Source organism: Ailuropoda melanoleuca, chromosome 13 (assembly GCF_002007445.2).
Source record: "Ailuropoda melanoleuca isolate Jingjing chromosome 13, ASM200744v2, whole genome shotgun sequence".
In the NCBI taxonomy this organism is placed as follows: Eukaryota; Metazoa; Chordata; class Mammalia; order Carnivora; family Ursidae; genus Ailuropoda; species Ailuropoda melanoleuca.
The window spans coordinates 62051124-62066226 of NC_048230.1; the positions used below are offsets into that span (position 1 = coordinate 62051124).

General features: G+C 45.8%; 1 protein-coding gene across 1 annotated transcript in view; it reads left to right on the plus strand.

Moving 5' to 3' along the window:
- Window positions 1–15103, plus strand: part of PTPRT (protein tyrosine phosphatase receptor type T) — an 813408-nt gene that overhangs the window by 99249 nt on the left and 699056 nt on the right. The window contains exon 5 of the mRNA XM_034641590.1: window positions 2705–2820. Coding sequence (XP_034497481.1) covers window positions 2705–2820 — 116 coding nt within the window. The remainder of the gene's footprint in view (window positions 1–2704; window positions 2821–15103) is intronic.

A 15103-nucleotide genomic window follows, 5' to 3' on the forward strand; every position in this document is an offset into this window, starting at 1 on the left:
AGAGAGGAGAGAAAGAATGAGTGAGGGGGAGGGGCAGAGGAAGAGGGATAAATAGACTCCCTGCTGAGCAGGAATCCTGATGTGGGGCTGGATCCCAGGACCCTGGGATCATGACCTGAGCCAAAGGCAGACACTTAACTGACTGAGCCACCCAGGCACCTCGAAATCCTTATTTTACAAAAATCTCTACCAAAAGTGGGCAAGTGAATGATGGAGCAGGAGATGGTGTTTCGTTTTTGTTTTGTTTTATAACTGAACCACTTTACTCATTTATATAACTGGCTCCTATGGGTACATTGGTTCAACCTCACTGCTGTAAACCATCCATGTTTCACCAGAATATTAACCCTAGGGGCCATTAAGCCTCTGAATTCTCTACCCCTGAACCTAGAAGGGAGGGAGGAAGAAGGTCTGAAGATGAAAGAATCTAGATAAAAGGTCGGCTGCTGAGAAGCCGGGGGTCAGAAGCAAGCAGGGGACATTGATCCAGAGAAGATCCAGTTCTCATTGCACAAATCCCAGAGGTTAAACCATTTTCCCAGTGTCCCCAAGGGTAAGGACAGACATCCCTTTGTGAAACCCAGCAGAAAGCCTCCCCAAATTGGAGCTAAGACTGTCTCCCTCCCTGCATGGAGTGGATGTTCCCTCTCTATTAAACCCGGGGCATAAAGGGACTTACAAAGTTTACTCTTAGTCCTACTTGAAGAATGGACTTGAACTGGTAGTTCCAAAAATAACTTTATAAAATGATACAGGAAAGCCAAAAGGGAACAATTTGAGACAATCAAAGCAGCATGACGTTTGTCAGGTTGACCAGATGCCGGAATGTTCAGTTTGGAGAAGCCTGCAAAGAGAAGTCTCCCCTGCATCTCCAGTGCTTGGGGCCACTTGAGCAGTGGGGTTCTGAAGGTAGCACAAGGGGGTCCCTAAGCTGTTGTCCCGTGTTTGAGAGCCTGCGCAGGTGTGTTCTCACACAGCAAGTCTGCCTAATCATGCCAGAGGTTTGGCTTCGGCTGAGCTCTACATGTCATGACACACGTTGGGAGAGCCCATAGTTCAACGTGTGAAGGCCATGGGGACAAATGGCAAGGAAGGGGATGACTCATGATTAAATACTTGGGAGCAATGAGAGGAGCCTTGAGTCAGCAGAGCCTGGCCTGCAACCCTTTTCTCTCAACCTGGGGTCCAGGTGATGCCGTTGACCTCCCATTACCCAGGCAACTGGGGAATGTGCCATTTAAATGTTGACTTTGGGGCTAAAATTTGGGCTGAATTCTGTTTGTCTCTTACTAATGCCACATAGCCTTGGGCAAATTAAACTGGTTGAGCCTTGGTTTTTGCCTCTCTGAAAGGGGAATAGTAACATTGCTTTACAGGAATGTTAGGAAGTTAAATTAGATAAAACATGTAAAGCATTTATTACAGTGCCTGGCATTGCTGGAGCTTTAGATAAGTGATATTATTGCTATTACTTGTCTCTCTGGGTATTGGACTCTGTCTGAAAAGATGGCCAGAGGCCCTTGTTGAACCTTCTTGATCCTCTTAACAACTGTTCATTTGGTCTCATCGCAGGGTAGTGGCTGTCCGGTTCATCATTGATTTCGTTGATGTGCTAGGGGATCTTTGGCACTTTTGTGCCTCACTGAAGAAAAAATTCATACTTGTTGGCATTGGTTAGCAACTCATGCATCTTTGGTGAGCTTGAATAGGCGAGACCCTCACTCCACAAACAAGGAAAGAGATGAACCCATGACCCCACAGAAAACAGTGTCATTCTGGGATGATTGCTCACAGACCCTGAGAGTTTCATTTATTTGAAAGTCCCTTTTCCTGTTATGCCAAGTCCCCAGAGCAGATGTCCCACGTCCCTCCCATCCTTGGGAGATATTGCAGCTTAGAGTTCAGAGTGTAGACTCTGAAAGTTGCTTCTTGAGTTCTCTGTCCCTCAGTTCACTCACTGTAAGAGACGATCCCGCCACCAGCTGCATTGGGTTCAATGTGTTACCGTGTGGGGACCCTGCACAGCAAGCCTTGTGTGAATGACAGCTCCTGGGTCTCTCCTCCACCTTTTCTCCCTCCTTTGTTCTGCCCTCCTTATCATCTTTCTCATCAGCATCATCACCGAGTCCAGGCGTGTGGGTCTCAGGCTCACAGGTGCTTTGCTTCGGCTTCCCTCTTTTTTGCTCACTCAGGCTAGAGCGAGGACTTTTCGCTGGTGAAACCTCCCCATGACACCTCCCTTCAATTTTTTCCTTCCCAACATGCCAGTATTGCCCAGAAGCTAATAATAGGGATTTTGAGGCTCCGAGAGACCTGGATTCATGTCTTGGCTCCCTCACTTTCTGGCTCTGACTGTGCTGAACTATGTAAGTCCTCAGAGCCTTCATTTGCTGATCTGTGAAATGGAGCTAGCACCCATCCCACGAATATTGGCAGGTTTAAGTGAGGCAATCAGGTAAAGCTCATAGAACCAGCAGTGCCTCGCTCACAGTAAGCGAGCCAGCAGCCGGAGCTCTTCGCTGTGCCAGGCCGCTTCCCAGGTGTGGCTTCCACCCTGTGCAGCACCATCCTGAGTGGGTTGGATGTGGGTGGCAGCTCTGGATCAAGCTGGTTATATGCCAGGCACCGTTGTAGGCCCTGGGAATACAGCAGTGCCGCAGGTTATTGAATTCAGTCCTCACATGCTGTTTGGTTTCTCTCCTAGGAAAAGCACCTCATTTTCTGCGGCTCCAAAACGTTGAGGTGAATGTGGGGCAGAATGCCACGTTTCAGTGCATCGCTGGTGGGAAGTGGTCTCAGCATGACAAACTTTGGCTCCAGGTAAGGGTGGGAGTGGTCCCCTGCTCACACCTACCCATCCCTTGGTAAGGGAAGAAAGTGTGTGCTGGGATGAAGGGCTTGGTGTGCATAAGGGGAGGGGATAGCTTCGATGTCCCTCTACTCCTTGGGTGATACTCTGCCTCCATGATCTTGTTAGATCACCGCTCTAATTCTGTTTTGTAGGCATCAGGATACCCATTTCACAGATGGAGAAACTAAGATCATAAACATAAAAGTGCCAGAACTAGAACTTATAACTACGACCTTTCCAAGCTGCCTTCTAACAACCTTTGTCCTTTAAGGCCAGACTCCCAGGGTGAAGGCAGACTTAATACTTTAGATTCTGGGTATATGGAATCATGAAATCTTCACTGGAGGGAACTTAACTACCCAGTGGTCCACCAGATTCCTGTCTGACGCATAACGCTCCTCCACAGCGTTCTGTTAGAGTCTGGTAAAATCACCCTTTGCCAGAAAACTTCACTACACCGGCAAAGCCATGTGTTCTTTGGCTGAATGAGTCTCTCAGGAAAGTCAGGGAGATGTTCTGAGTTTGAATCTGTTCTGCTCTTAGGTCTGCTCCTTGGCGTTACTTTCAAAGCAAGATAAGAGAGGATCTCTTTCAGTGGAGGTGGGGGAAAGGATGGGACACGGAATTAGACACAAATTGTTGCAGCATCAGAGATATTCCCATGGATGTGAGAGTAGAAATACCAAGTGGTAGGACAGCACACAAGGTGAACTGTGCTGTTCAGCGAGTAGCCACACGTGGCTATTGAACGTATTTTGGTTTTGTTTTTTATTTTACACAAATTCATTGAGGTTTGAGATACAGTATTTAAAATGGGTAATTTTATACGTTTTCTTGTGTGTATGTTTGTGAAACTGTGATCACAGTGAAGGTACTAGACCTATCCATCATCCTCAGAAGTTTCCTTGTTCCTATTTGAAATCCCTTCTTTTGCCCTCTTTACTCCCATTGGTCTCCGCGTGATCACTGATCCGTGTTCTGTCACTTGACCCTTGAACTTGCATGGGTTTGAACTGGGTGGGTTCACTTATAGATTTTTTTGATTAATAAATACAGTACTGTAAATGGATTTTCACTTTTTTATGATTTTCTTCCTATGATTTTCTTTCTTTTCTCTAACTTGACTCTAAGAATACAGCATATAATACATATGACATACAAAGCATATATTTATTGACTATGTTATTAAAGCTTCTGGTCAATGTAGGCTATTAGTCATTTAGTTTGTGGGGGGAGGCAGAAGTCATACAGTGGATTTTTGACTGTAGTGGGGTTGCTGTTTTTAACCCCCATGTTGAAGGGTCCGCTGTGTATTAATTTGCATGTTCTAGAATTTTATATGAATGAAGTCACACAGTATGTATTCTTTTTTTCACTCAACAGAATTATCTTGAGATTCATCTATGATGTATATAAATATATATATATATACACAAAATTTTGTTGTTGAGTAATATTCCATTGTATGGAGATACCATGATTTCTTTATACATTCTCGTCTGTGGATGGACATGTGGGTTGTTCAGTTATGGGTTTTTTAAAAACAAGTTGCTAAAGGATGCCTGAGTGGCTCACTTGGTTAAGTGTCTGCCTTCGGCTCAGGTCATGATCCTAGGGTCGTGGGGTGGAGTCCCGCATCTGGCTCCCTGCTCAGTGGGGAGTCTGCTTCCCCCGCCCCCCGCTCGTGATCTCTCTCTCATTGTCTCTTTAAGTAAATAAAATCTTTTAAAAAATTTAAGAAAAAAGTTGCTGTGAACATTCATGGACTTAAATGGACGTATGGGCAAATGCTTTTGTTTCTCTTGGACAGATGCCTGGAATTGGAATGGCTGGGTCCTCTGGTAGATGCATAACTTTTAAAAGAACCGCTGAGCTGTTTTCCTGTGTGATTGTACCATTTTGCTTTCCCATCAGCAGTGGATGGGAGTTGTTGCTTACCGACTTCCCTGCCAGTGCTTGATAACGGTCGTTCTTTTTAGTTTGAGCCATTTGACAGGTGTGTAGTGGTACCTCCTTGTGATTCTCATTTTCCTTTCCCTCAGGACCAGTGATGCTGAACACCTGTCCATGTGCTCATTTGCTGGCATTCGTGTGTTGTCTTTGGTGCTGTGTCTGTTTCAGGTTTTTTTTTTTCCTCCTTTATTGTTTTTTTCCTTATTATTGCATTTTGGCAGTTCTTTATATGTTCTGGATACAGATCCTTTGTCAGATACATGCTTTGCAAACATTTTCTCTCTTTATCTGTGGTTTGTCTTTTCGTTCTTTTAATTATAGCGTTGGAGGAGCAATTTTTAAATTTGGATGAAATCAAATTTATCATTTTCTTCTTTTTTGGATCTTGTCCTGGCATCATTTCTGAGAAATCTTTGCCTATCTGAGGGTCACAGTGATTTTTTTTTCTTCTGTTTCCTTCTAGAAATTTTATAATCTTAGCTTTTACATTTAGGTCTGTAACCCATTTTGAGTTAATTTTGCATATGGTGTGAGGTATGCATTGAAGTTCTTTTTTCTTTTGGCGTGCATTTAGAGATCTCTGTTGTTCCAGCGTCGTTAGTTGAAAAAGAGCATTCTTCCTGTGCTGTGCTGCTTTTGTCCACAGAGGTACGGGGCTATTCCTGGGCTCTTGGTCCTCTTCCATCGATATCTTTGTCTATATTTACGCCACTATCACACTGACTCGGTCACTGTAAGCTTTATAATAAGTTTTGAATCTGGTATTGTTAGTCTTCCAGTTCTTCATTTTCACAGTGATTATGACTGTTCTAGGTCTTTTGCATTTCTATATAACTTTAGAATCACTTTGTCAACTTCTATATGAAAAGCCTGTTGGGATTTTGATGGGGATTGATTGCATTGAATCTATAAATCACTTTCTCAGAAAACTGACATCTTAGGCATAGTGACTTTTGTGAGTATGAACATGGTATAGTTCTTCATTTATTTAAAGTCTATGGTAATTTCACTCCACACTCACTGTGATTTTCAGTGTATAGGTCTGACACATGTTTTGGTCAGACTTTTCCTTGGGTATCTGAAATTTTTGGTATAAAAAGATCTCCATTTCTGACTTTTGCTGCTGGTGTATAGAAATACACTTGACTTCCAGATACCGATCTTGTATCCTACAACCCTGTTAAACTTAAAGTGGCAATTTACGTTTAAATTAATTAAAATAAATAAAATTCTGAACTTAGATGTCCATCACACTAGTCTCACTTCAAGTGCATAGTAGCCACGTGCATCTAGTGGCTGCTGTGGTGGGCAAGTGCCCACAGGACATTTGCAACATTGCAGAAAGGCTTCGAGGAGAGCAGAACTCGAGCTTCAACACAACGTGAATGTTGGTTGGAAGATGCTAACTCCAGTTACTTCCACCTTCATTTATTGAAAATCTCCACCATCTCTTGTGGCTGATGTAGTTCAGATGTTGGTCCCCAGTCTGTGCCCAGCCATCTCTGGACACTTGGATGGAAGCTCATGGTATCGCTTCTCTTCTTGCCTTTGAACCTGTTTCCTGCAGTTGAGTGAAAGAGCACCTCTTGTGGCTGACCATTCTTCCTCGCTCCGTAGCAGTGCAGAAGAATGAAAATCATAGTAGTGCCTGACCCTCTTGCTTCCCTGGGCTGCCTGCAGACCACAAGAATCACCGTGAACTCCCATGTGTCACTCAAGTATTTCATGTTAATTAATCTTTCAGTTGTAATTCCTGTTGCACATTAGGCTCTCCAAAGCTTTGTCATTTCAACGGCGCTGCCTCAGTTGGGTCAGGAGACTGAGAAGGAACAATCACAATATTTTCAACACCTTTATTTAGCTTTTCCAATTATTTTGTGATGATTATTGCTGCATTTCTGAGTTGCATGTCCTGAACTTTCGCTTTTATCAGCGGAAGGATTTAGAAGGTAATAGAAGTATTGGAGAAAATAGATGGAAACATACGGTGTGGAGCTCTCCCACACCTTATTTACCTCCTTTTCAATGTAAACCAAATCTTATTTCACAGAACATTATTCAGGTGGCTTACAATGGGACATAAAGCGTTGCAAGATAGCATAAATTAAAAGTGAGGCAACGGGAGATAGGAGGAAAGGAACACAACTGCAGAGCTGGTCATAATGTTAAAACTGCATTTCTCCACATCTGTGGCTTGCTGGAGGGTCACGGGTGGAACCCACAGCACCACAGCCGCTAGTGGCATAAAGGAAACTTGTCAGATATACAGTTCAGAGTGTCCACAAGATAAACGCAAACCAATTGCTCGGGAAAATTCTAACTTTGTTCACACAGTAGCCAGACAGGAATTGTTCCCAGGAGTCCTCATAAAGAAAACAGCGTGTGATGTAAGGAACGGTGTTCTTTCTATTGAGGGCACACAAGTGAGTTTCACAGGCTCGTTTCCCATATTGGCGCTCTGTGCAAAAGCAGTTTGGGCAGGTGGTCAAAGAGGGAGGGGATGGGGTGGGGCAATGCGATAGGACAAAAGTCCTCAACTCTCTGCTCATCTGTCTCCATTCTGGGATACTTTAAATATACCTGGTGAGTGAATAGTTTCAATAGCTACTCCTTTAAGGACCACCAGAAATATTGTCTCCCTCATCTGTATTTCAGGAAATAGGGGGAGGTAGGTGGTTTTAAACTGTACTCTCCGGCAAATGCCTGCTTGGCTAGTTAAGTCCAGGCTTTATATTTGGCAGTGTGATTGGAAGTAAGTTCACGCCTTTGTACAGAGTGGAAGGCACCTGTCCTGACACCTGCCTGCTGCTCAGGCCGGTGCACCCTGCTTGACACGGGCGGAGGCAGGAGTGCGTTTCTCATGAGATGCTGCTTTGGTTCTGTCCCAGCGCCTAGAGGAACAGCGTACAGAGTGGCCAGAGTTCTGTTTCATACATCAAGGCTTCTGTGACTCAGTCTGAAAATTTCCAAAATCAGCGAGACAGGTATATTGTGGCTGAGTGTCTACCTTTCACCAATGCTGTTTCTTCCTGTACCTTCCAGGAGACGGTGAGGAATCACTGTTGGTCACCAAAGATGAAAACATTTTTATCCACCAGTTTTAAGTCAGGGAAATAAAGCCAGTGACTTTGTTTCCAGTTTGTCCATGCCCCTTCTCTCCGGCAATGTTTGGGGCGTGGTTGGTTTGGGGCGTGGTTGGTGGACTTCTAGTTTGAGATAAATCCCTATCGTCTCTGTCGGAGAGAATGCTTGCCTTCCTTTCCATAGAGCGGGACACTATAGCTTGGTTGTCCTTAAGTGCTTTCTGATCATAAATTGGTAAGTTAAAAAGGAGGACCGGCCCATACCCCTGTTTTACTCTCTCCTGGAACCTTTATATGCCCTTTAGAAACCCCAGCTGCTGGTGCCAGCTTTCGTGGAATTACAGTGCACGCTCTACCTAAGAATCAATGGGTAGGATCTATGCAAAAACGTGTATCCCTGAGCCTAGAAGAACACTAGTCCTTTAGGGAAAAGGTGGCAGAGGCCCCTGAAAGTTATCAACAAGCTCATCTTGTTTGGGGGTGATTTCTCCTTGAGGGGAACAGTCTAATGTCATGGTCTATGGTGGAAAGAGCTTCATTCCTAATTTGCTAATTCCTTACATGATACCTTGGCCTGAGCAACCCAAACGTACAATTTTGAAGCATTTCTTAAGCAAGTAGATGGTGTCCATTCTGCCTGGAATGTCCAGTGAGCAAAGCAGCCTACAAGTTGGGGAGCCCTTTAAAAAAAAAAAACAACAATGTTCAGGGTACGGCGAGGTCTGGAGGTGTGCTGACGGATTATCAGTGCAGCACAGGGAGAAATGTGTATGTGGGTGCATCTTTTCTGGAAGGTATTTTGGCAGTAGGGAGCTAAAATCTTAAATGTACATATTCTTCCAACAAGTAATTTTACTTTTGGGAATTTATCTGAGAAAATAACCGGAGGGAGAAAAAAATGTATCTGCAAGTATATTCAAAAAGATGAAGCCTGAAAACATCCTGAACGCCCAGCAGAAGGGACTGAGGAAGTAAATGCTGGAATGGGGTCACTAAATATCGGGTTCTAGAAGTATATTGAATGCCATTTTCACAATAGGTGTCTAAGTGAAAAGAGCAGGCGATAAAACAATGTGTTCAATATATTTTTTATCAAAATAAACGTGAATGCATATTTAGGCACACAAATATATCCGTACTTATATAAATAGTATTCTGCGTTAACACTGTAAGACACGTAATCAGGACACTTAGTAATTGATTGTGATGGTAGGTATGTATGTAAGCGCCCCCCACCCCGCTTTCCCTCACACTCTCCTCACCAGCAGTTACCCTTCATCCAAGAGGGGGGTTAGAAATATTCCGTGTGTGGCACCTGGTCTTTATGGAAGACTGTGACCCATGGGTCCAGAGCAGGCCGTGTCAGCCCCACTGCAGGGCTCATTTCCAGGCATCCCTACAAAGGATTTGGTTCACTGTGGGTTCGTACAACAAATAACATTTGACGCGTCACAGAAATGAGGCCATGAGTCCAAACGCCTGGCACAGATCTCAGTAGGGGCAGCATATGTGTTTAGACAAATCACAGGCATTGGACCGGGAGCAGACCCTAATCTGGCAGGAAAAGGCTCTGGCCCTGTGAGCGCATCAGCTCGGCGGCAGTCGCACCAGGGCTGACGAGATAAGCAGACGTGTCTGTCCTTTCTGCAGCCGATGTTTCCGGTCAACCTGTTTCCCTGCTCCCTGAAAGCCTGCCGCTGGCTTGGGGCCGGGCATGTGCTGGACCCAGCCCCTCCACCTCCCGCCTACATCTGTACCAGGTGTCCCTTCCATGTGGGACTGCTCTTGGAAACCTAGTGGCCACACCACAACTAAACAGTAGTGGTCAACGGATGATAACACAGTCGTGAACGTTGATGGCTTGGTTACACATAGGATGGACTTAATTCTCATAGCCAAGTTTTCAGGGAATTGCTACTTTTAGCCCTGTTTGTAGATGAGACTAAGTCTTGGAGGGGGTCAGTGAGCCCCACAGGCCAGAGTCCCATAGGTCCTGAGCTGTGGAGGCGGGATTGGAATGTCTATGTCACGTTGTTCATCCCGAGTGTCCTTCCATGGTCACCTCATAGACCTGACACTTAGGTCACCATGCCAGCCTTTCCTTCCTTAAAGGTGGCTTCCTATTAAAAAAAAATCATTTAGCACATATTTTCATACCTTTAATTTGCACTGGTACTAGATACTTAGAGATTTGTATTTCTCAAATTTACAAAGAAAAATCAACAGACTAAAAAACCCTTGGAATTTTTTTTTCCAATTGCCCCCATGTAGTTGCCTTCTTACTTCTCCCCTTCTTAGCCACATTTCCTAAACGGGATGTCTGCACTTGCAGTGTGGCTCTCTTCAACTCCCCCCTCTTCCCAGAAGTGGCCCTTGTGAAGGTCCCTAGTGATTTTCTTGTTGCTGAAGCCGATGGTGGTCGTGATGGTGATGATTCCTTGTACTTGACTCTTCTTTCTTTGGTGTTTGGTGATGCTGATGGCTTCTCCTTGGCGATCTTCCTGTCCTCTTGGTTCTGTGATGTCAGTCTACTGACAACCATGGAAGGTCTGAGAGTTTACCTTCTTTGCAGGCTACCGAGTTTGCTTGCACAGTTTCATAGATGCTGGCAGAAGATGTGAGACTCATAGGTTAGAGACAAAGGACTTCGTTAGTCACTACACAGCAGGTAGCATGGCCATCATGTTTGCCACAGTTCCTGCCCCCACTCCTTCCCCCCTACCTCTCCCCGCCCCCGACCAAGTCCAGTGAGAATGATGTGGGGTGGATCTGGGCCAAGTGTGCATACAGGGAGGAACCCTGTGCTTAGAAATCCCCAACTTTTTATTGTTAGCTTTATTGAGATATAATTTATAAACCATAATAGAATTCAGTGGTTGTAATGCATTTGCAGTCATGGAACCATCACATGCTTTGTCTTTCCTTCTTTTCACCTATGGGTACCTTAGATCAAAAAACAGCTCCTTGAGGGCAACCCGGGGGATGAAAATCTAGCTGGGCTTTGATCTCCAGGAGGTTGCATTCTCCCCAGTTCCTCTGTACCTGATGCATGGGCCTCTCCTCCCTCATCCTGTGCAGCGCGTCTCTGAGGACAATAGCCAACTTGCACCTGGAAGTTTCCCTTCACACACTTTTTCTTTCCTCCTTCACTTCCTGATACCCTTTCCTAGGGGTCTTCCCTCAGTCCACCCTCAGTCTATGCACCTCTGGATTTGATCTCAGCTCCTCCAGGCCCCAGTGCCTGGGAGCTGGGGGAAGAGTGGTGAGCGAGGTGCACCTGCTTCGTGTCCTCAGGGGGCTTACCTTCTGACAGCAGAGACATTAAGCAACTAACACGGAGTTCAGTATGTCAGCACAAATGTGACCAGGCTACCAGGGGAAGAGAAGGGTCTGTTGGGAGGATCTCTGCGAGGATCTATCTGACAAGTGTCCTTGGAAGAAGTGGCCTTTGGAGTTCTGAGGGGGAACTGGAAATAGCCAAAGGGAGATAGTACCACACGGGGGCAGCACGTCTGCTGGCCCTTCCCCACCTGCTCATCCTCTTGGCTCAGGGCTTCCCACTCCCTATGGGGCTTAATCCAGGACCCTCGGACTCTGCACACTCCACAGGAGCTCTGAACCCAGAGAGCAACCCCAGACAAGCCATGCATGTGGGGGGCCCTTGGGAGGGCTTCAGCACAGCTAATCAAAAATGATTTATGTCCACTTCCATTTCTTTTAACTTTTAATAAAAAATAACCAAGAGCTATTCTTTAGAGACTGCCAGAGAGGTACAACTGTGGTCTTAAGAGAATCAATGAGTCAGGTTTTAGTGAGTTTCCAAATGTCATGCCATTGAAGCGGTATGACTAGAAGTGAAAAGAATATTCGTTTGCAAATGAACTGTGAGAATTTCACCTAAATATTTTCTAGCCAGGAGAGAAGGCTTCCAGGATCCTGTATTAAAACATTCTTGTGAAACAGGCATCCTGTCTCATGCACACCCTTTCCCTTTCATTAAAGACAGCACCATTTCCACTTTGACCAATCACAAATGAATTACAAGCCTGCATGCTCTCTCTGCAATAATGACAGCCATTTTTGCAGGCTCTGTCTTATCTCTTTGTGAAAGGAATAATGCCATGACACAGGAGCAGAGGGGAGGGGGAATTGCAGAATGGCGGGGCCATTAGAGATGCCTCCGTCGCTGTAATAGTGGCGTGAAAATAGCAGACTCTCCGTGGCATCAGGTGCTTCTCCGGTTTCTTCTCTAGGTAGTTCCTGAAGATAGGTCTTGCCTGGGACTGGAAGGATGCATGTGTGCTAGGGTCAGAAATATTAAAGCGTGGGTATTTGTAGCCCCTCTTTTTGCAAAGTGTGTGACTCTCAAATGACGTAGAAAAAAAAAAGGCAGCTAAGGAAAGGTGGAATTCGAGTTATTTTAAAAAGAGAGAGAGAGGGGCGCCTGGGTGGCACAGCGGTTAAGCGTCTGCCTTCGGCTCAGGGCGTGATCCCGGCATTATGGGATCGAGCCCCCACATCAGGCTCCTCTGCTATGAGCCTGCTTCTTCCTCTCCCACTCCCCCTGCTTGTGTTCCCTCTCTCGCTGGCTGTCTCTATCTCTGTCGAATAAATAAATAAAATCTTTTTTAAAAAAAATAAAAAAATAAAAAGAGAGAGAAGCAGATGACAGAAGAGAAAGAACAATGAGAGATTTCAGCAGAAGCTGTTGCCACGATGGGAGAGGCAGGGGTGTAAGATGGGATTAAGCAGGACCACCGCTTAAGTTCCACAGTGCCTTCATTCAGTTGAGAACGTGTGTCCCCCCAGATAGATGCATTGGACAAAGGTTCACCTTCTGGGCAGGTGCATCCTCATGAGCTTAGAGCTTGGCGAACAGACAAAGTGTCTAGGCAAAGAAATCCTCCAAGTGGACTCCGTGAGCCGGCAGGTCTGGACTCTGGTTTGCCAGGAGAGCATGAGCTGGCTCTGAGTGGCACACCAGCAGCTGGGCATCTTTGGTGCAGTGACCAGTTGCTCAACCGCAGGAAGTGGCCTGGATTTAAGGAACGTTTCCATTCGTGTGTTCTGTGGTACGGTTTGACTCCTTGCTTTCCATTGAGGGCTTTAAGACAGCAGTTACCTTCACGTCTTGGAGACCTAGGACAAAGTGAGCAGCATCAGCCTCGGTAACTTGTTGGAAGTGCAGATTAACTAGCCTCACCCCTGGCCTACTGAATCACCCTCCAGGTGATTCCAATGCCCGCTGACTTTTGAGAACCACTGCTTTAGACTCATGAAGTTGAATGAAGACAACCTCGCCTGAACCTGATAGCCTGTCCGTGTGCCATTGCTTAATAATGTACTCGGAGAGTCTGTTAGCCAAGAATGGGGGAGGATCCTTGGCCAATGCGTCTTTACGTAGGTATTACTGACTTAGAGACCACTGAGGTTTCCAGAAAGCTAGGCATCTGGGCTTCTGTCACTGCATTTCCCAAACTGTATTCTCTGGAGCCATCATTTCCTGTAAGATGGCAGTTGGTGTTCTTTGAATAAGCAAAGTTAGTTCCTGGAACACTGCACTCTCTACCCTCCGCTCACAGAGTCCTGGTGAAACCAAGCACCGTCCTATAGGGATGGCAGTTGTGCAATGGGATGGAAAGGCCTCAGTCTCTGGAATCAGATCACCTGGGTCCACATGCTAATTCAGTCTCTCAGCGAAGTCATATAAGGACTTGCTACTGCCCATGTGGTTGGTTCAGATCCACTGAGTCAGAATCTGCCTTTTTAATGAGATCCCCAGGGGATTCGTACGCAGGGTATGTTGAGAAGTACCATTCATAAGGTGTGTTGCTTGACCTCTTTCTGCCTCAGTTTCCTCATTTGTAAAATAAGAGTAATAATAGGGCTTCTCTCATGCTTTATGGTACATGAAAAGCCCCTGGAGGGTTTGTTAAAACCAGACTGGCTCCATCCCTCGAGTTCCTGATTTAATAGGTTTAGGGTGAGGCCGGGGATTTGCATTTCTAACAGGTTCCCCAAGGGATGCTCCTGTAGTGGGTGTGCAGACCACACTTTGAGCACCAGTGTTCTGGATTGTTCTAAGAGCATAGCTCTCTCCATGCTGACCCTGTTGTCCGCCACGAAGCTTGCTACTTCAGTACTCAACTTTATACTTGACCCTTTTTGCCATTTTGTTGGGATTTTAACCCAGCCTGTAAATTCCTCTGGGCAGAAGTTATAAACCTTCCACACTCCATACTCTCTCATTTTATGTTTTGTTGAATAATGAGTACATTCCCAGTGTTGTTAATAATAGAATAAGGAAGAGGAAAGGCTCAGATTGCCAACCCCAATAAACAGTGTCTACAAATGGATATCAGCCCTGGGATTCTCTTTAAAATTTGCATTTCCAGCAGCTCTCCAGGTGATGCTGAGGGTTCAGGACCCATCCACAGAAAAGCACTTTCACAGAGATTTTTAAAGGGTTAAGTGAATTCTGTCATGTAAGCCAGTTAACACAGTGCCCGGCATTGGCTACGTACTCAAAAATGTTAATGTAACTTTTACTTAATGCTCAGACAAATCCTGCTAGGGGGAGCGAAATATTTATCAAACTCAGTTATGGAACTCTTGACTCATGGGAGATATGTTGACTTTTGGGGGAAGCAGTGTGTTATTGCAGGGGTGCTCGAACTTTTCCACATAACGAGTGTTCAGCGGAGTCCATTCCCAGCCTGCCCCCCCGCTTTTTGAACAGGTTGGGCAGCAGACTACTGGCAGATCTCAAGGCATTGGCTCATGGGACTTCAGGAGACCCCACGTATAATGTCCCATAGGAGGAGGCAGAGACAGGAAAGCGCTTGGTAGAATGGGTGCTATCGGTGTCCTGGACAGTGACCTTTCTGAGCCAGCGCCCCCAACCCTACGGCACTGTGCAGTTGGCTGCTAAAGGCTCAGAGCTCCCCCTTCCCCAGAGAACTGCCTTGGGGCAAATGGGAACAGTTTCCTTCTTTCCCCACCCGGAAGACTGTGGCCGGTGACTGGCTGACATGGGGGACCAATGCCGGCTCCTTGCCTGGAGCTGGGATCAACTCAGGTACATGTCAGGCTCCCGAGGTCCTGTGGAGTCAGGCTGGGCTGTTTTGACCACATCCTTCCTCAGCAGCATCTTCCCTCACTGTCCTTCATCCCCTTTATCCTGAGGGCACTCGGTAGGTCACCAAGTCTCAGACTG